The 22,908-nt window shown below is 40.4% G+C and overlaps 1 protein-coding gene across 1 annotated transcript in view; it reads right to left on the bottom strand.

The window, feature by feature from the left end:
* Positions 1 to 22,908, bottom strand: part of MAML2 (mastermind like transcriptional coactivator 2) — a 329,063-nt gene that overhangs the window by 100,746 nt on the left and 205,409 nt on the right. The window contains exon 2 of the mRNA XM_081267902.1: positions 6,504 to 8,117. Within this exon, the coding sequence (XP_081124028.1) occupies positions 6,504 to 8,117 (1,614 nt within the window). The remainder of the gene's footprint in view (positions 1 to 6,503; positions 8,118 to 22,908) is intronic.

Raw genomic sequence — 22,908 nt, 5'->3', positions numbered from 1 at the left:
TTCTTAACCCTATACCCTGTCTTTTCCTAGTTGGAAACTTGGTATTCAACAGGCTAAATTACACACTAATGCTTTAAATGCATAGCTCTTATTGATGGATGTGACACACAAAGACCTTGGAATGAGAATAGAAGCCATTTCCCTGACTGTGGAGTTGAACTCTATGTATTAGGATCCTAAGGCTAACATGTTCTTCCTGTTATTGTGTTTATTTCTTTATTGAAGGATACAGGAGTTGTTACTTTAATTAATTAACTTCATTGTGCTTTGAGCTAGAATACCAAAATAAAATAAGAGGGAAAAGTAGAATATCTAGCAAATAGAGTTCTACTCTGTAAAAGGTTAAAACAGCATGTTTACAAATTGAACTTGTTGACTTAGGGAAAATGCCTCTGTGATTTTTGCTATTCTATATTGGGTTGTTAAGGATCAGGACAGTATAGAGTACACATCCAATGGGAATCTAAGAGGGACAGATACCTCCTTCAGGAGGAAAGCTCATTAAGGTAAAGTACCGTGTCTTCTCAATTTTTTAGATTAAGTGGGTACAAATAGGGTCATTTAATGTTGATTCTCCAGTTTCCAACACATTGTAGGAGCTTAATACACTTTCATCATATGAATGAATGATTGCAAGAATTAGGGATTTACCCTACTGAGGAAATGAAAGTGACTTTGAATGAGTTCTTAAATCCTAATGCATGATGTTAAAAAAAAGATAATAAACAATATTTTATCATTAAAAAATCTAATAAAACTCCAGAATATTTTGCTTTAAAAACTAAATTTTATGCCCTCTTCCTTGATTGTTTTTTATTTTTAAATTTTCATCTAAGATAAGAGGTATAAAAAGCCCACCAGTAAATTAGTCTAGCAATAGAATATTGCTATATTAGCCTGCAATATGATAAAAATAGCTCAATTTAGAAATGCTGATTATTTAATTTTTTAAAAACTTTAAAATTGTTATGCTTCCCTTTGCTGCACCAAAACTTCTTCTTTGTTCTCAGTTGTAGCATCAGTACCCAGAATTGTGCCTGGCACAGAGCAGGCGTTCAAAAAAAAATTTTTTTTTTTTTTTTTAATGAATGAATGTGTTTAAAGCTACTGCCAGAGTTAAAAGCAAGGCAGACCTCAATTTAGCCTGGAATCTTTAGTTCATTGCTCCTAGTAATGCAGACCAGGAAGCTTAGAGATCAGATAAACAAATTCAGTGAATTTGACTGAAAATCTCTTTCCACAACAGAATTCATTTAAATGGTACCACAGATACAGTTTTTGCCTAGGAATGTAGAGAATAGTAGAATTTCAACCCCCCCCCCCCTCTCTCTCTCACACACACACACAGCGCAATCCAAACCTCTTCTACCAATTTTCTTAACTTAGGCAGCATAGTATGTAGACAGCCCTAGATTTTAAAATCAGGCCAATTATTAACTGTAACTCTGAATGAGGAATTTGACCTTTCTTGGCCTCATGTCTTTGCCTGTAAAGATGATAATATCTATCATTTGGGTTATTTGTACCCAGCACAGAGTGGGTGCTAATGTTAAAACAAAACAACAAAACCCCTCCTGCTAATTTTTCCAATAAACATTTTTTAGCACCAATGATATGAATCTATGTATCTGGAAACTCACTGCATCCTGTGTCCATCAGTGTCATGGAGTATTAAAACCAAAAAAAATTTTTTTTCCCTCGTAAACTTAGAAGACAAATGATGAAATATCCTGGCCTGACACATCCCACAATGTGCTTGTTGTCAACCTTTTCCACTCTTGCCAAGACCCAGCCAAGGTGAGTCATGATGGAGGTCACCAAATGGTCAGGAGTCACTTGCAGGGACCCTTGGATCTCTCTTAGGTCTCTATCCCATCTTCACTCTAGATTTCATGTTATTTACTTTTGCCTTTGACCAGAAGTTTGCCACCATCCTTTGGCCTCATTCTTGGGTCTTGAATATCCTGTTTTCTAGCCTCTGTTGGACTTTGGCTTGGTTTTGTCTCGTTCCTTCCCTGCTCCTGACTTCCTCTAACCTTGTTCAGGCCTCTAAAGCAGAACCCTGGCGCTAGCTTAAGTGAATAACCTTGGGCCAAACTCTAGCTCCAGCAATGGCCTGGCTTGGATGTTACATTATTGCAAAGCACTGAATTCCAGATTTTCCTATTCAAATGGGAATTTTAGTGATACAAGGTTTCTGTCTTCTGTCTCTGGCACTTTCATCAGACAATAATAAAGATTTAGAAGTACTGTCAGTATATGTGAGCTAAAGTGATTCCTTCCACCACCACTCAGGCCTGTTTGAAAACAATTTCCTGAGTGTTCATCTTTAATATCAGATATGCAGTATTACTTTAAAGAAGAGGGGGAAGAGGGCATTAGGACACTTGCTGAATTTATCCCAAGGTTAAATCAAGTAAAGAAGAATCAGCTTGGCAGGGTAGAGAGGCTGGGGTGAGGTTCATAACATATGATTGGGGAGCTTGGCTTTAAACTAAGGAGAAAATGTACAAATTCATGTTTCAGTCATAACAAACCATCCATTCACTGGCTGCCTTCCTTCCCAGAAGTTTCAGACATGGAAGGATTCTAAAATGAATATAGAATCTGCTTGAGTTGCATAGATCTAATGTTAGAAAAGATTCACACTTTTAAGTGACTAATTATATAGCTGTGGAAAATATCACTTGTTTGTTCAAGAGGTAAGGACTTGAATTGAACCCTCATGAGCCCTGATCAATCACTAACTCTCACACTTCATCAAGTGTTCAGTGACATGAAGAAAATCAGCAATGCATATATTATATCACTGTGCTGTCCTTTCTCATGACCCTCAAATTGGGAAGAGAAGAAAACTATAACCAGGAGGTATCTCTATTGGCTGAGCCTCAAAATATCAGCAAGACAAGAGTCCACTGAAAATGTTTTGTAAAACACCAATGCCATGTGTTCTCCCAGTAAAGCCATGGAGCAATAAGGTTACATCCAACAATTTGATTATGGTGCACCCACACCTCAGGCGTTGTTCATATCAAGGAGACAGAGGTGGGTACACAGGTAAGGAAGATGGGTCTGGGAACTCCCCCAAATGCTCTCAGCCTGTGCCTGGATCTGCCTGAGTTTAGAGTTCTAAAAGAAAGACCCCCTTTGTGGCATCTACTGAGTGAACTTCAAGCAACTGATCAACAAATTCAACCTACCATTTGGTAGCAGAGAATCAAGATTTCTACCATTTCTAAGACTACAGGGCTCTAGTTAGCAAATCCCACAGTAAATATTCCCATGTTTGACGAAAAATGAGTATGACAAGCAGAAAAAATATTACTTGACTGGTATTTTCATGTAAGATGCTTTGGTTGATAAATGTAATAGTTATCTAATCCCCAATCCTTTCTTCCCATGACCTTGGTCATGAGTCACAGAGATTTAGCTGTTCTGGCGAAAGAATACACGTCCTTATTGTTTAGTATAGATGGCAATGTTAAAACTATTCTTTCTAAGTTAAGAATAGTTGTCAATATGCTGGATGAGACAATAAGAATCAGAAAAACCTTAGAAATATGTACACAAAAATTGCTTCTCAAAACTATCATCTTGAGAAACAAATCATCTATTTTCTTTATTGCCTTCAGACAAAGTTCACACACCACCCTTGAAACACAGCCTTGAGGTATCATAGTTATTCCTTGGTTTTGACCCAAAGCAACATTACCCAGTTGTAACTGTTTTCGAAAATATTATTGTGTTGGCAATAATCTACCAAATGTGCTGTAGTGCTCTAGATCCCTAGAGAAAATTCTGTAGCTATACTAAACAATGGCACCGTTAATAGTATGTGCACAGCCCTCAGCTGGATGCCTTCAAAAGGGGAATACTAGATTACAGAACTCTGGTCTATTTGCTTAAAACTCAGATGCAGGACTACCTCTGGGTCACACACAGAATCACTGGGCTGGAAGGGAAAATGTGGTTCCCTCTACACAGCTGTAATAAAACATTAAATGTGTAGCTAGTGCCTGCTTATATAGAAGAGGCCTTTAGCTTGAAATACTACTGTTTCTACCAATTTCTAAGGGCCTTCCTGAAGAGAAGAAAAATTTCTTGGCATCATGTGCACTGGAAAAGGTGAAAAGTGATTTTGGGCCCTGGAAGATGTTTGCAGATTTGGTCCTCATTACTCACTGGTGTGCTTGTGTCTAGGAAGCCTGAATGCAGACTAAGGGAGGAGTATGTGTGCAGTTGCTGATATCAACACTATGCTCCAAAACAGGACAAAGGATATTGGAGGTAGCAAGGATGCTCCCAAAAAATATCTGATGGGACACGAATGATGTGTATTTCCTGTTCTAAATTGTGAATTTTGGTTAGTTCCATAATATTTATTCTCAGGAAAGTCCACGATCACACACATTTTTATAATTTTCTTTCTTTAACCTCTTTGAAGTTTAAAGATGTAAGGTTTTTTCATCCCCCAAAGTCTTAATCTTCTATGTAGATTATATTAATAGGGCTCAATATAAGAAGAAACCCTTTTTGTTTTTGAGAATCCTTACAGTGGTCTACAGAGTTCATTCATTTCTCAACAAATCCTACCTCTGAGTGTTATATCCTAGTGGCTGAAAGTGTAGGCTTTAAAGTAGACCATCAGGATCCTGGCTCTGCTATTTAATTTCTGTGTAAGCTTGGGAAAATTACTGAAGCTCTCTGCACCTCAAGTCTCCTATCAATAAGGTGGAAATAATGGTACTTTCCTCATATGGGTGAGATAAAATACTGCCAGTAAGAGCAACAGAAGTTATCCCAGATATTGAGTAGGTACTCAATAAATGCTAACTCATTACTATCTTATTTATAATTTCCATTTGTATGGTCAGAAGTCTGGATCAAGGAGTGCAAATTGCTACATACTTACACTGCTGCACAAGGAAAGAATTACAGATAATAATATACTGTAATATATATTACTGTGTATATAGAATTTCTTTAATCTAGTGTCTTTCCTATGTAGAAATAGTCCTTGTTTAAAAATAATATTTTGATATTTATGGAGCTCTACGTGATAATCACAGTAATAATCAGTTTATTCCAGACTCTAGGCTAAGAATTATGTCATTTCATTCTCAACAGAAGGCAGATACCATTAGGACCCTTATTTACAGGTGAGGAAGCAGTCCAAACAGGTTCTGAGAGGCTTGAAGTTGCATACAGCTAGGCAGGTCAGAGTAAGATCTGACCCTGTGTTCATCCAAATCAAATACCTTCTTACAGCACTAAAAATCAGTTTCACAGTTTGTTTTTAAATAATTCTAAAATTTCTTTCATTTGTTTGTTTAGGTTTCTTAACTGTCGAAGAGCTGAAAGTCTTACTTGGCACATGGCTTTTGAATCCTCCTTGAATCTAGTTTTCTCTTGGCCCATATGTAGGGCAAAGGTCAGCTTGGACACAGCCTGTGGTATTCATGGTATTCTTTTCTGGGCAGCTGCCATGAAACTACTCTCAGAATGCTATTGGCCTTAGGCTCAGCTCCATCGTACTACCCCAACATATTGTTTTGTAATGTGCTATGTTGGAGCATGGACAGATAATGTAGACTTGTCAAATAATATGTCAAAGCAATGTTCAAACTTTCTTCCTTCCAGGAAGAGTTTCTTCCTTGGGGATCAGGGCTTACTTGCCTGTATGTGCTCTGAAGGCACAGGGCTCTCTCTTTATGCTGTTCCTATCAGGACAGAGTAAATCTCTATTTTATGTAAATCAAAGGACATGAGGCAATCACAGTTAATACTTAACTCAGGCACTACTTTCTCCAGAAGCCTCCCTTGATTTCCTCTTTCTAGGGAAGATACCGAACTTCTGTTCTCTTATCATTACTCTTTCCCATCTAGTATTAAAATGATAATTTTAAAGCTTGTCACTCTCTTCTGACTGTGTTTGTAGACAGGGATCATGTCTCATTTGGTGCTGGTAATCAGCACACATGCACCAAATGCACTTATGGCAGGATCTATTATGAAGGTTGGGCATTAAGATATTACAGTCAGTTGGTGGAGGTATAGTCCAGACATTGAATACTCATAATATCACTTCTGGCATTGTTCTAATACTCAGCATGAATCACAACATCTTACACATGAAGTGGACATTGACTCAATGACTGATTAACTGGTTGGATGAATGAACATCAAGCATATCAGAATCTGACTGGCAACTGAATATGTCATGAAAGGCATGGGATTTATAGCAACACTTTTGGTTTTATTTAATAATGAACAATTCCTAATAATCAAGAACCTTTGATCATTATACATCCCAATAACAATGCTCCACAAGGAAATATTAGCCCTTCCCCTTAGACACCCTAAGAGAAATAGGCTCATGAAGTCTTCATGTGAACCCATCAAGACCACCACTGCTTTTGGTCTTGATAATGCCCCAACATAAGCATATTGACCAAGCTAAATGGTCTCTGGGAACTCTATGTTTGGAGTGGTAGAGCCCTTACCTGTCTGTGTTGTTGGGAGACTTGATAGCCCAGTCCTGTGATGGACTGATTCTGAATTTTCTGAAGCAGGATCTTTTGCTGAAGTGGTAAGGGTGACCTCATCAAAGGCTGGCTTGATAAGGGTTGGGTGGGCTGTGATGGTGGCTGCTGCTGCTGCTGCTGCTGTTGCTGCTGCTGCTGCTGCTGCTGCTGCTGTTGTTGCTGCTGTTGCTGCTGAGCTGAAATAGAGCTCTGCTGTTGCTGTTGCTGTTGCTGCTGCTGTTGTTGCTGCTGCTGCTGCTGAGCTGTCATTGAGCTCTGCTGCTGCTGCTGCTGCTGCTGCTGCTGCTGCTGTTGGGTATAGTGTAGGAGAGAAGGCTTGTTCTGAGAAGGCAAAACAGAAGGCATCTGCTGGTTTGCTTGATCTGAATTAAAATGGAACAGAGGCTTGGTGTTGCCATGACGGGGCTCCAGGGCTGGGTGGGGGTTGTTAATAAAACTTCGGCTGAGCACATCCAGATGCCCACCCTGGGTTGAGGGGCTGGCCTTGTAAATGTAGTTAGCCATTACTTTTGACTGGTTGCTACTGCCAGCTACCCCGGACATAGGGGAGCCCTGTGGGCTGAATGGCTGCTGACCAAAAGAAGGGCTGGGAATTTTCTCCTGCCCAAATGGACCTGGGGATGGTCCAGCAGAAGAGGGCAAGGCTGACCAGTTGGTAGGCTGGTGCTGCTGCTGCTGCTGCTGCTGCTGTTGCTGCTGTTGCTGCTGTTGCTGCTGCTGCTGCTGCTGTTGCTGCTGCATCCGGGCATGCTGTTGACGATTGGCCGCAATCTGTTTGAGTTGCTGAGCATGGGATACTTCCTGCCAGCTTGGCAGGGCCCGATTTGCTCCTGACACTGTCTGAGGCTGAGCCTGGCTCTGAGGGACTGTAGGAATTGGGGACGAAGTGGAGAGGGCAGAATTGGCCATTGAGAATGCAGGGCCAGCTGATGGGGGCCTTAACTGAGGAGAGCTGGAGGGGCCTTGAGTCAGGCCAGGTGAGTATTCACTTTTGATCACCATCTTCTCCATGGGCAAGGAGGGTCGGGGCGTGCTCCTCTGGCTCTGCTGACCCAAGTCAATGTTAAATGGGTCATCCTGCTTTATGGTGGCATTGATCATGTTCTCCAATTCAAGGTCACTCATGGGAGGCACAGATATGTTGGTCAGTTCATTGAAAAGTTCCTGCAGCTCAGGATCCATCAGTTGCTCTCCAGGGTCATCTCCATACCTATTACTAAAAAGATTCTCCTGGGGCATTTGACCATCCATGTGCTTACTGCAAGACAGAGTCTCTCCTGGCTCTTTCTTCACTTCTTTTAAGCCCATGTTAAACAAAGCATTGCCAGGAGAATTTATGTGGGATGGCAGTGTGCTAATCTTTCTTGGGGGTGCCTGACTCATAGGCAAGGCCCCTGGCATAATTTGATTTTGTCCATTATTTACTTGGAGGCCACCTTGTCCAGTAGAGAGATTCTCCCCAACACGGATTCTTTTGATATCAAGGAAAGAGTTGTCAACAAAGCCATTGGGCCTCTTGCTGTTGGCAGGAGACAGGTTAACTACCTGTTTTCTTTTTAAGGAACCCTGGAGCTGAAAAACAGAAGGGGAATGAAAAAGAAAAAATTGAGATATTAATTCAGTTATACTTTAAATCAAGATCAACTAATATCTAAACTTTTTTTTTTCATTTACACACAGAATGCGATTTTTTAACAAAAGCACAATTGAAGCACAGTCTGGAATATAATAAAATTCACAGTAGCACAAAGAGAACAAAATAAATGTTTCTGAAGGAGCATGTCAGTTAGGCCAGAGATCACAGTGGCCTCCATGATTGGTTGGTACACAGGCCAAGGGATGAAGAATCCTTCAAATACAGAAGGAGTTACAGTATCTAAAGTTAGTCACTAAAGCCAGTTGTTTTCTGGAACAGGCCAAAATAGTCCTCCTGAATGCATACACAAGCTACAGGTGATCAGCATGCACACATTTTTGCCCCAGTTGGGAAAACACAAACAGGTCTAAAGCTGACAAAATTTCTAGTCCCCCCCCCCCACAGTTTCAATCCTGCCATCACTAGTATCCTCTAAGTAGGTGATTAGAATAGTTCTCAGGTCCAAGTAGATATTCTAACTGTTGTGCATCTAATTTTCTTCCTATAATCCCACCACTTTGCATTCAGGCATATGACAAAACATATTGTTCACAGTTGTCCCTCTGCTCCATGCTGGCCATTCCCAGATTCTAATCATTTTACCTGAGATTGAGAATGTCTCCATGCTTGCTGCCCCTGGCTCCTTCATGCTAGAAGGGGCAACATTGTGTGGATACACAGAGCCATGAGATTACCATTTATTCAGTGAGACACTCTAGGTATACATTTTTCAGGAACTCCTTTCTTCTGTTGATTGTCTCTAAATCTTGTAACGAAAACCAAGGTGTTGAGAAGAAGTGCCACACAGTTGACAGGAGTTCAGATTCTGGGATCAGACTAATCCAAACTCACACTCCAATTCTTTCTCTGAACATCATGTAACCTTGGCAACTTATTTACCTGAGCCTCAATTTCCTCATCTGGAAAAGGGGGCAAGCACTTACGTTATAATGAGGTAATGCATATAAAATTTAACACAGTGCTTGCTGTAGTAACGAATCAATAAATGGTAGTTTATAGAAAAAGCATGGCTTGTTATATTCTGAAAAGGAGCATGTCTCCAAAATGGCAACATGTTTAAGTAGTTCATGAACTCAGTGATTAGATTTTCTTTATGAAACTTGAAAGTTATTGAGAAAGATTTAAGGACCATACACTTACACTGATAAATTTCTTAGAAGGATAAAACATTCATCACTGGGTCTCTGGTCCTTGTTGATTTGTCTCTAAAATGAGAATCTATCATTCAATGCGTGGCTTTCTCAGTGCTGCTGACCCACTTTAATTATTTCATGTTTGCTCAGGATAACGATAAAATACCTGAGGTATAATGCTTCCCAGATGGAAAATTCTACCACGTCTTTCCTTCTCACTTATAGCCACTCCCTCACCCTCCTGAAAATTTGTAGGTAGCCTAATCAAGAAGGAAAAATTAACTGAGAATACATTCTATGCCAAGTATTTTAAATATGATTATTTTATTTTCCTTAATCTGTACAACTATCCCATTATATAGGTAATATAATCCTTGTTTTATAGATAAGGAAACCAAGGCTTAGAGAGTAACTTGTCCAGGGTCACATAGCTAGTAAGCAGTAGACCTAGACTTTAATTCAATGTCTGTGTAGTTCTAAAGCCTGGGTCATACCCACTCTAATATGGTGGAATTAGCTTGTCTAGGCCCACAGTGTCCTCCTAGCATGAAGGGGCCAGGGGCAGTGAGTATAGCCACATCTTAGACCACAGGTAAAATGATGAGAAATCTGGAAAAGGTCAGGATGCAGCCCAGAGCCTAATATGAAGGATATGTTTCTGTGATCTAGTTAAGCAACACCAGTTCCAGTTATTCCTTACCCCATGCCTGAACTGTCTGCTCACAGGAGGTGTGTAGTTATGGTGTGTATGCAATTATAATGTGTGTGAAATGGTGGTATGACAGGTTTTGACTTTTACAATTGTTGATTAGTAACCACAGAGAGAACTCTGACCCTGCTGGCCCAGTAAATCCTTCCCATGAGAATTCTAGATTTGGAGAACGTGAGACCAGGTTCTCCCTGGATGGATGTGTACTGATATACACAACTTCTGAGCTATTATGATGTCAACCAAAGCCATAGAGGAAGTAAGTCTGTAGAAAGAAGAATGAAGCAGAAAGGAAAGACACATGGAGGGCCTGATTCCAATCCCAGGTTAGATCTGCAATGAATTTCCCTGTTTGCTTGAGCTAACTTTAGCTTGAGCTGACTTTAGCTTCTGTTACTTTCAACCAAGAGCTCTAACCGAATTCCCTGAGACTTCGTGTTCAGTGATGAACAAATTTGCAGCAAGGAACAAAGACACACACACCATGGTGAAAAGCTTCCTGCCATTCCCCATCTCTGCTGTCTCTCTGATTTGCTGACTCCTAATTTTGTCTACTTACTGGTGTAGACAACATCATCCTAGAACTATGCAGCCATCACCACATTCAGCAGAAACTCAAGTTGCCACAGTCTGTCTTCCCCAGATCAGGAAGAGCACAAACCAGAGAGATTCAGTCACATTGCTTTTGATTTACTTCAGCATTAGCTGTATTTGAAGGTTCTTTTGCAACTAGTAAAGAACAAACAAAAGAGTACATTCTTTTTCCAGATTTGGGCTGTTGCCGTTGATTTATTTTTCCACTCTTTTGAAAAAAAGAAAAAAAAAAAACCTGTTCTGCCAGATTCTCCCAGTGCTCAGGCCCCTCCCAGGCAGTTCAGTGCACACTCTGGGAAACAGTGCCAACTCTCTCATTAGGCCACCAGGAATGTGGAGGCAGCAAGAGAATTAGCAATAGCTGTAGTGGAAGTTACAATAGTAATAACAGTTAGGGCATGTGCACTAGGCTTCTAGGTAAGCTCTTTGTATAAATAATGCCATTTAATTCTGACAGTATAAAGGAGATACTTTGGTTCTATGATTCTGCACAACAGCTGTAAAGGTGGATACTATTTGTACCCTTGCCCCCATTTTTCAGATGAATAAAACTGAATTGTAAAGATTGAATAACTTTTCTACGTGTCATACACATAGTAAGCAATGAAAGCAAGAATCAAACTTCACTTCTCCAGGCCACAGTTCTTTCCTTTATACACAACATTATCCCTGAAATTTGTTTCCTGCCCAAGCCCAGAAAATAATGAGCACTGTGGTGAAGTTTGTTCTTTATGAGTGGGGATGGCAGGTCACACCAAGCATAGCTGGGGGGATGGCTTAAGAAAAAGTGATATGTGGCTCCATGAGTATAGAAGAGATCCCATTAAAACTCCAATGGCAAGAAGGCAGGGCGGGGGAGGGGAGGGGACACTTATAATCTGTCGGTGGGAATGTGCATTAGTCCAGCCACTGTGGAAATCAGCATGGAGGTTCCTCAAAAGATTAGGGACAGGGTGGGGGGGAGGGGGGACTGGGGTTGTGGCTCAGTGGTAGAGCGCTTGCTCGCTCACCTTGCAGAGACGAGGCACTGGGTTCGATCCTCAGCACCGCATAAAAATAAATAAATAAAATAAAGATTAAAAAAAAAGAGTAGGGATGGAACCACCACATGATCCAGTAATGCCACTCTTTGGTATTTACCCAAAGAACTAAAATCTGTATACTATAGCAATACATGCATACTCATGTTTATAGAAGCACAATTCACAAAAGCCAAACTATGGAGCCAGTCTAGGTGTATCTTTCAACCAATGAATGGGAAAAAAAAAGTGGGATGTATACACAATGGAGTTCTATTCAGCCATAAAGAAGAACAGAATTATGTCATTTGCAGGGAAATGGATGAAACTAGAGAGTGTCATATAAAGTGAAATAATCCAGACTCAGAAAGTTAAGGGCCAAGTGTTTTCTCTCATATGTGGAAGCTAAAGAGAAAAAAGAAAAAAGGGGTATCATGAACTTAGAAGGAAGACCAGCAGGGTAGAGGTAGGGATGAAGGGGGAGGAATGAGGGGAGAGAAAGGACAGATACTGGGGAATGAAATTGATTAAATTACGTTCAGTGCATGTGTGAACGCCACTATTCTGAGTAATTTAGGCATCATTAAAAAATATTCCATTAAGCATAATAATTTACCAAGAGAATTTTGGTGATAGGCTGTGCCAAAGATAAGCTGTGTCCTGCCTTTTCAAAGTTTCTAATTATGTCACCAAAGCCCACTGAATGCACAGATATAGTAGGCACCAAACTACTGGTCCAATACAATACAAATGATTTTCAAATTTCACTGTTTGCTTTAAAGTATTTCCTTCATCAGACAGAATTTTTCCCTCAGATACATGGTTTTGAATTATGATATAGAGCTCTTAAAGATCCTTGTCAAAATGGAAACACTCTAGAAGCGGGAGAGGAGAAACTATCATTAATACCTCGGTAAGAAATATTTGTCAGAAAATTTGATGTTGACTTATCAGAACAAGAATAAGAGACCTAGGGGAACAAGACCCAATTAGAGGGATATTGGCAACTAAGACATGGGTTCCAATGGAGAAGGAGACGGGCAGGATTAGAGGAGCTGGAAGCTCCGCAGTGTAGACTTTTTGGATGGCTGGGGCCAGGGAAGGAGGGGAGATAATTTGGGGAAACTGTAGGGGCAGTGTATGTTCTGAGGGTCAGAGAGCAGCAACTTCCAGAAAGCAGTTAATCACATTGGCGAAAGCAGTTAATCACATTGGAGAAAGCATCTCCAGTACAGATCTCTCACCAAGGGTCAACTTACAACCAACTTTGATACTATGGGAAAGACATAGCTCCTAGGGCCACAGTTGAATCTGGAGCCTACAAAAATGTATTAGTTTATTCAAAACAGAAGAAAAAAGTGAGTGATTAAGTTCAATAAATATCCTCACATCTAATGTAATTTATTTATCTTCATGCCAATCTAGTTGTAAAATACAATTTTTAATATTTTTTTCCAGAAATGCTTAATCTGCATAGGCATTCTGCAGTGCAGCCTGTCATTTATTCTCACAGTTCCCCCAAGCATGTGTTCTCATCCCCATTTGATAGGCAAAGACATTGAGGATCCTGCTATTAAGATTACACAGTTATGACATGGAGGAAGGCAGGATGCCAGCTCAGGCCTGTCTCTTTCCAGTGTCCTGCTTCTCAGCTGCTGACCCCACTGCTTGATTCCTTTTCAGCTATCACCTTGCCACATGCCAACACTGCTGTGGACACTGTGGACACAGATGGGACAACAGGGCAGTAGAATGCAGATGCACTGTGTGTCCAGGGCAAGGGTGAGGGTGTTGAGAACACCTAGGAAAGGATGGCGGGAGGGAAAGTGACGTCATTGGTTGGAGGTTGAGGTTGAAAACTGCGTACTTCACCCCTGAAGCTCCAGTAGGAGAAAGGGGAGAGACAATGGATTGTTCAGCTCATCGAAAAGATTAATGAAGCTTCCAGAGAGAGATCTGAACCACACGCATCAAATCATCCCTGGCATAAAGGAAATTTGCAGATGACTAGCCAGTGGCAGGATGGCCTTCAAATCGGCACTACCTCACACAATTTACACTTCCTCCATTACCTAGATGGACTGAGAAACATTTTCATTTTGTACGTTAAATCTGCACCCCAAAATTGTTAGGTTTAATTTGTGAGATATTGTATTTAATATCAGCATTTCAGTAGCCATCTGAAGAAGGTGCTTCTTGGGGGGAAAGATTTTCAACACAGCAGGCCCAGTCTGGTTTAGATACAACACAGGGATCATCATTTCCTCCTGCTGAGATTCAGCAAGCTGTCTCCTTCTGCTATTTGAATACCCTGATGCTACTTGAGGTCTGTAGTCATTGCAGAGGTAGGCATTGGTCTGCTCTGACGGGGTCCAGAAACTGTGGCCTGCCTGCCCTGAGGGGATGGAGGTAGCATACCTATGGCCAAGGAAACCACAGTGTGTTGCAGAAGCAGGGCCAGGGTCCTCAGCAAACTCCTTTTTAAACAGCTGTGCTTCACTTTTCCAAAGGACTCGAAACATAAACTTCCTGGAGGGATGTGACAGCGTCGTTATTGCACAATCCTCTGGTTTCTGTTTCTTCCCCTGTCCCCTATTCCTTCCCACAAAATAAATGCATTCTTTGTTTCTTGTGCTGCCCTAGAAACAGGGGATGTGCCACACAAAGGTAACAATTCAGTCCATAAGTCCCATTTTCCCCCACAAGTACATTTCTGTCTTTTCAACCAGGTATACACATGAGAACCAAGTTGGCCCCTGCCTGGATCCTCAAGGGATTATCTTGGTCCCATCATCTCAAAACTTTCCTTAGGCCATTTTACTCATGGCTGATTATAGATAGGGGTGGGAACAGATAACATTAGAAGGAGACCAACCCAAAAGATAATGTGTTTCTCTTGATTTGATTCTTGAGGTAAAAATGTTTGGGATCTTGGAATAGAAAATTCTAGTTCATCACAGTATTTGAAAGCCAGAATAATCCCTCTGTGTTTCTCTGGCACAAAAACAAAATGGATGAGATTTTAGCTTTTGTTAAAGACAAAAAAGCCCTCACTGCTTATTTGGTCCTATAGTGTTCTGAGCTTCCTGATTGATCAGCACTATTCTATGTCCATAAAGTAGCTAGGTGTACCCAACCAGACTGTAAGCCCTCAAGCATGGACACTGGGCCTTCCCTAGCATTCCTTTCAGTATCTACCACCCTGCTGGGCATAGCACAGCTGTTGAAATAAGAGTTTGTTGAGCCTGCTATTTGGCAATCTGGATCCTTCTAGCTACTGAGCAGTAAAACTATGGTAAGAAGTCTGTGGGGAACATTTTCATGCCCAATTCACAAGCAATTTAATAGTTCCATTGGAGTTTTGTTTAAATGATCATTTTCTTCAAGGGGATGTGAAGCCCTGAGAACTAGAACCATGAGGAAAATGTGTCACCATTGAGATGAACCCAACTGAAGGGCTACGCAAAGGCATGTGATGGACTGAAGGTGGTGCTGAGCCTCCTGGTCAGATTCCAAAGCTGGGGCATCTTTAAACCTCATCTTGACTCCAAGCCCAACCTGAGTGAAAGCATGGCATCTGGGGAGGAGGCTGGACACTTTCTTTTCTTTCTTTTTTTTTTTTTTGATTAAAAAATTTTTTTAAAAAAATTTGTTTTTACTCTGATTATATTTGAAAATGTTGATGATAAATTAATCTCATTGTATTGTAACCAGCCAGTTCAATAAAAAAAATTTTTTTCTTGCCCCAGGAGTAGTAATAACCAATACATAGACATTGTGGCTTTCTTTCATATTAACTCAAATGTTTCTATACTGAATACATCTTTTTAAAAAATTTATATATGATGGTGGAATGCATTACAATTCTTATTATACATATAGAGCACAATATCTCTGATTGTATACAAAGTATATTCACACCAATTTGTGTCTTCATATATGTACTTTGGATAATAATGTCCATCACATTCCGCCATCATTTCTAACCCCATGCCCCTCCCTCCCCTCCCACCCCTCTGCCCTATCTAGAGTTCATCTATTCCTCCCATGCTCCTCCTCCCTGATGCTGGGCACTTTCCTGTAAGAATTTCAGAAATGTCTACTTTCACTCCTTCAAGAAAAAAAAAGTGAGGTTTGTGTTTGTTGATTGGTTGGTTTGGAGTTTTGTTGTTGCTGCTGATTTGTAAATGGTCGAAGAAGGTATGTTAGATCTATCTGCAAAATTTGTTCCATGAGATTTGGACTCTGAGAAATGTGATTACTTGAGTCAACAGAATAGCTTTTCTTTATGAAACGCATGATAAAGTTTTATACAGAAGAAAGAGCTCTACAACTTCAGGATCTGTGTAGGGGAACGCTAGTCAAATCACTCTCCTTGTAAAGATACTAAATGGGGCTGTAGCTCAGCAGCAGAGCACTTGCCTGGCATATGTGAGGCACTGGGTTCGAGCCTCAGCATGACATAAAAATAAACAACAAAATAAAGGCATTGTGTCCATCTACAACTACAATTTTTTTTTTAAAAGATACTTAATGCCAAGCTCACTCACATTCTAAGTTTCTTTGATGTCTCCCCTCCCCCTTTAATGTCTAGGTTATAAAAGATTAACTAAAAGACTTATAATTTACTTCAGAAACATGCTCACGCTCATTATTACAGGGCAGGGAAAAGCCACTTCCCAGCAGAATCTTCTCAGGGTGGATCCTTACATCACTTCCCCTTGGAGAAAGTTCATCAGCTCACAAAACATTCACAGAGGGGAAGGGGAAGAGAATAAGTGTCACACCATCTTGGACAGGGAGAAATCCTACCTTATCAAGGTAAAATGGAAGGTGGTAGGATCTCTGCTAGTGAACCTGGGTTCAAAATGCTGCTCTCCTCTTTTCTGCATGAGCCTAAACCAGCTACTTTCCTCAGCTGTATCAAGGGGAAAATTGTACTGATGTCTTGAGCTTTTGGTAGAGATTAGCAACGTGTACATAAAACATCAAGAGTCTCAAGGCTCCAAGCAGAGCTGCAGAGCTCCATCACTGGTAGCTCTTTGTTCAGTGGGAGAGGCAGACTTGAACCTAACTCTGTCAGACGCCTCCTACTGTCATCCTGACTGTCCTAGGGGCCAGGCATATGTTAAAAAAAAAAAGATGATGACAACAAAATTAATACCCCCTCTCATCTGTAAAACTGAAATTTGTTCACTCATTCATTCAAACAATACTAATTAAGCACTAGGATACTTATTTTGTAATACTTCCTATGTCATGGGCTAGTTGCAAAAACTATGTGGCTAAAGCTCAGAAAGAACATAGCACATGCTCTTAAAACATCATACTCGGTAACTGTTAGATGTAACAAAAATAAACAAACAGAATTTACCAGTCTTACTGGATACCAAATAAAACCAACCATGCAATGTGATGTTGCTCTGCAGAAGTGTGCAAAGATTATAACTGCAGAGGGGAGGGAACTCTGCCTGGGGAAGTTGCGAAAGAAATTCCACTCATGACAGTGAAGCACCCCACAGGTACTTCAGAGAATATGTTTCATGATATCTAGTTATTCTTCTAGTGACAGCATAAACTAAACTTGTTGCCCAACAACAAGGGAAAGTTCAAAGTAGAATTACTTTCCCATATAGTTTACTGCATTAAACAATGTAATTCCAGATCCACTAGTGATAACCAGTTTGATTACCTGCTGACTTCATCCTTAGTCATCCTGACTAGTTACTGCAACCCTAAGGCAATGACCAGCAGGAATAACTCAGAAATGGTCCCTCTGTGTTTAACACAGAAATGAACATAATATTCTATAAAAGCCTGAAAAAAAAAAAACCAGCTGCTTTGTGTATGAAATACTTTAGCCATGACTCACTTTTTTTTTGCCCAAAATATATCGAAGTGAATCCAAAGTAAATGCTATGTCTAAAATGTTGGCAATTCTCTTGAAATCTCTAAACGTCCTCCTCAGCAGAATGTACAATTAAGTATCATTAATCAAGTGGCTTCTCTCCCCTCCTTAGCTCAGAGGGCCTGGTCTGGAAAGCTTTCTCTAAAAGGCCTAGCTCTAAGTCCATTCCACTTTCCTTCATGTTCTTTGTCCCTGCTTTCCTGGTTCTGGCACTTTCTGTCTTTATATTGTTCTTGATAATTGGTGCAGGTCTGGGAGTTTTCATTTCAGCATGATTTCAAAAGTCAATTGAAGAGAGAGTACCTTGTGCTTCTCATGTCCTCCCACAAGCTCAGCCCAGTGGCACTCAGGGAAGTGCTCACTGACTGGATGATGGTTTGTCTCATTGGGCAGTCTGTGGTCTGGGAACATCGGATGAGTCTGTTTATGGGGCATCTATGTTTCTCTGCCAATGGTCATGAACCACACCCCTTTATAAGCCATGTGACTAATTCTGAACAACAGTTTTTCAATTGTAGAGATGTTGGGCAATGGGACAGAGCGGCAAGGTGTTAGAGAGGCAGAGAAAGTGTGGCTGTTCCAAGAGGTTGCTATTTTTTTTGTGTGTGTTGGTGAGAATTAGACTCATTACAAAATATTGGCCATAACGTTGTTCCAGGGTTCTTCTGTTCCTAGTTTGGGACTTTGAACCAAAGACCTTCACCTTTTCATAAAATAATAGAAAAGGCAGCCACCCTTAACTTCGTAATGGCCTTTCTCTTTCCATGGTCAGGTGCTTCCCAACTTTTACAGACAGGGATCGAGGGCCTCTACGTTTCAGTCTCTTCCTCTCAGGTTACCTTTTTTGTCCCTCTTCAGTCTTCCTCTACTTTGGTACAGGGGCAGCTGAAGATCTTCCCACCACATTCTGAGAATATGACCCTAGGGCTCACTTCCCTCTGCCCAACATGTTCTCCATGTAGTGACAAAGGGCACCCCCTTCTCACACCCACGCTCCAGCTGTGGCCACACTACTCTTTTATTGGTAGTATTCTAAGAATAAAAAAGATTTTTTTTTCAGTTTCAGGCCTTTTGCATGTCCTCTTCCCTCTGACTGCCATTCACTCTTCTTCCTTCAATCCCCCGACTCTGATCACTGTTAATCCCCTTCTATTCTTTAAACCTTGCTTTAAGATAATGCTAGCAGAAATTTTATGATGACCACCCTATCTAAAGAATGCTTTTGTTTTTGTTTCCATCTCAATTTCCTGATTATTGCCTTTATAGAACTTATTACAATTTCCAAATAGATTGGAAAAGAGAGAAGGAGAGACACACAGAGGAGTGGAGGGGAGAGGGACAGACAAAGATTCCTGAAGCTTTCCATTCCCTGAGTCTAATACTTTGGGAGACTCAATTTTATTTCCTGTATTTAAATACCCAGTAACCATCCGCTAAATCTCCCACACACACCTATTTTTCCTTCTGCTTGGGATGCTTTAACCAGGTTTCCGTTTGTTTGCAAAAAAGAACTCCCAACTGAAACAAGGATACAATAAATACAATAATTATATTCAAATGGAATTTTTCATAAGACAAGTGCATATTTTCTTGACTGATTAAAATTGAAAAGCTGAGGAAAAGCTAAATGCACACATTTATTTTGGTTTCTCTTTTTCACTTTCCATGTGTGGGTCATTAGCTCAGCTCTTCCACAGCCTTTATGAAAGAAGAACATTATGAATTGAGAATAAGACCTGCTGTTCCATGACAGCAGAATTCCAACAGGGTTTCTATTGTCTTCACATATCTCTATGTGGCATACCCAAAGGAGGTCTGGAGATTACATCGCCACCAATTCTCTTCTCAATGCACAAGGACACTGAAAGCAAAACTTCCATAGGAATCATGTTTCAACCAGGACTGCAATGCTTTAACTGGTTGGGATGTGATCACCTGGCGACAGAGGCAGTGTGAGCAGACCTTTTAAGGTCCCTGCAATTTCAGGCTCATCTTTAACTCCATTACAAAGGAATGTTAAGCAGCATTTAGAAGGTAGTTTGGCAAAGTACCTGAAAGCACCAAACAGCTCCTTTGATGTTCTTGGCATTGCTGTCATCATTCTTTTGAAACTTTTGAAGAAATATTTTTCTTATAGCAACTGTATCTAGGTTCAATGTAGAGTGTTGATGTATGTTTTCTCTGGTCTAACGTTAGCCCGAGTAACTATGAACCACAGACAGATATTCTCTTAGTATCTCAACTTTCACTCCAATCTGTTTATTTTCACAACAAAGATACATCTAAGGGAAAATTGCCTAACAAGTTCTATGAAACATGCAGAGGTTTACAAAGATATTTGGTTATGGTTGAAAACTACAACAACGTTAACAACAACAAACCCAAACCTACACTCTTGGCAGTTTGAGTTTTTTATACCAGAAAATGAGAATTTATAAAATAGCAGATAGAAAAGTTCCTTTTCTTTTCAAGAAGGGCTGAATGCAGACTTTGCAAATAGGCATTAAACTCCATTATTTGTCATACATTAATGGGAAATGTTTCTTGATTATTTGAATGACATTAAATGGGAGATAATAAAGCCTTTATTTTCTTTGCAGTTCAACTACTCTTTGAAGCAATGTCCTATAGCAATACAATGCCTGCACTTTGATCTAACTTGCTCAGCCTAGTAATTATATGACTGAGATGAATAATCCACCTGACAGATTTGAATTCTTCATGTGTGGCCCTATTCTTTGAAGAGGGTGAAAAAACACTCCACCTATATTGGAAAATAAAACTTTTAACAAGCCAAAGCTGTGAATCAATGGCGATTGGGAGAGCAATAAGGAGAGGTCAGCTCATCCCCATGTGAGAACTGCTGCTTCTTAGAACCTGCTTCCGTTCTTCTAGAAACCTGTCTTTAAACAAGAACATATTTCAGTTCTTTCCTGTAGATTGTTTCATGATGAATAAACATTCATCATCTGGGAGAGAGGGAGAGGAAGGGAGGGAGAGAATGCTAACCTGGTCCTTGGGTATTGGATTAACTGGCCTCTGATGAGAGAGAACTGTCTACACCACAGTGAATGGGTATGAGATCCTCAGACATGTGAAGGAGCTCATTCTATACCATGTTTTAAAGAAAATTGTTTACTATGCTTCTTGAGTCTGCTTAAAATATTAAAAGCACAGTCTTAACTCAGGAATCTCCTAATCCTCAAAAATATTGCTCCTTGTCATTTAATTTTCCTTTAGACACAGTTGCAGGCCGGACTGAAACTGAGAAAACTCATTGATGGCAACCTTGCAAATTGCTTTTAACCCAAGATATCAGCAGGGTTGGTGCGACTGGAACTTTAGGCCCTGAATACATACATTTCTTCACTGTACCTGCCTCACAATATCTTATATCCACTCGCTAGATTTCTAGAGGATAAAATGTTTCCTCACCCATGACCACCTCTCCACACTTTTCATTTCTCTATATATGCCATTATACTCTCATAGAGAGTCTTTCTCTTTGACCAGTGTTTTTTCTTTACTACCTTCAAAGCTCAAAATTCTTTCCTTCTTAGAGACTAATTGTAACCAATGCTCTATTATTTACACCCATCAGCCACTCTATCTGTGATTTTTCTTCCCTAGTTTAATGTTCTTTAGATTATAACTGCTATTATGCCTTTTTCAATCCCCCAGAAAAGATTATAAATACTGCTTCATGACTTCTAATGTCTTTTGATGCAATATATTATAGTGGTTTAGAGCTCAAGATGTAGCATCAGACACTGTATTTAAGTCCTTGCTCTATTCTTTACAAAATAGGAGCCTTTGGATATCTTACTTAGTTTCTCTGAGTCTCAATTTCCTCCTCTGTATGATGGGAATAATAATTTCAACTTAGTAAAGCAGTAGTGAGACTCAAACTAGATAATGTCTACAAAGTCTGTAATTCAAAATGTGGCAAATAAAAGCTTAATAAATGTATATGTGATGTTGTGCTATGCCTTAAGAAACACTTGATCTCTGCTTCTGGTTCCTGGCACACAGCTCCTAAAACCCTTGGAATCTCTAAATGATAAATGTCTTTTTGAGTGCTAATGAGATAAGTGATGGCTAGGAGTTCCTGGATGGCCTTGGAAGGGAGGCTGGTTGCCAGGGGAACTAAACCTGGGTTAAAGTCTGAACTTTTGGCCCCACCCCCCAATCTCAGAGAAGAAAGGAGGGGCTGAATGTTGAGCTGGTCACCAAGGAGCATAATTTAATCAATCATGCTACATAACGAAGCTTCAATAAAACCCAAAAGAACAGGGTTTGGAGACCTTCCAGATAGTTGAATATGTATAGATTCCTAGGGAGATACACCAGAGAGGGCGAGGTGCCTTCTCACCCCACCCACCTACCTTGCCCTGTGCATGGCTTCCATCTGGCTGTCAATCAGCATCCTTTGTAATATTCTTTATGATAAGTTAGTAAATGAGTTTCCTTGAGTTCTGTGAGCCACTCTAGCAAATTAATCCAAGCTGAGCATGGGGTCCTGGGAACCTTGATTTATAGCTTGTCAGCTAGAAACTTAAGTCACAACCTGGGGCTCACAACTGGCACCTGAAATTCCAGATAGTCCTGTGGGCCTGAGCCCTTAATTTGAGGAATCTGGTGCTATCTCCAAGCAGATAGTGTCATAACTGAGTTAAATTGTAGATCATTTAGTGGTGTCTACTGGTAAATTGTTTATGCCTATGTTTTGTCCTCCAAAGATTCATGTATTGAAAGACGAGTACCCAATGTGTCATAGTGAGTTGCTGGAATTTTTAAGAGGTGGGGCTGAGTACAACTAGGTCATTGGTGCTGCTGCCCTCAGCAAGGACTAATATAGTTCTCATGGGACCCTAGTTAGATCTTATGAGAGTTGTTACAAAAAAGAGAAAACTTGGCCCTTCCCTTTTCTCTGGCTTCCCACACACCACGATATCCTCTTGCACACGACTCCCATGATGCCATTGCCTTGAGGCCCTCAACAGAGGCCAAATAAATGAGGCCTCTTGATCTTGGACTTTTAAACTCCAAAACTGTGACCTGAATAGGCCTGTTTTCTTTACACAATATCCAGCCCCAGATATTTTGTCATAGCAAAGTAAAATATACTAATACAGTCAGTGTATGGGGAAATCCTCTCACACTTTCTATGTTAAATGTATTCTGTGATGAGTGAGAGCCGGAAAAGCACTTCAGTTTTTCCCAGTTTTAACATTCAACTATATCTTTTATTTAGTCTTCTGAGTCTTCCGTACCACTTGAATGAGGGCTTAGCGTACAGCAGAAAAGAGGAGGAACAAATAGCATTTATTGAGGGACTACTCT

Source organism: Spermophilus citellus (assembly GCF_964194105.1).
Source record: "Spermophilus citellus genome assembly, chromosome: 2".
In the NCBI taxonomy this organism is placed as follows: Eukaryota; Metazoa; Chordata; class Mammalia; order Rodentia; family Sciuridae; genus Spermophilus; species Spermophilus citellus.
Note: the sequence above shows the minus strand (reverse complement) of the source record. Positions and strands in the feature narration are given on the sequence as shown.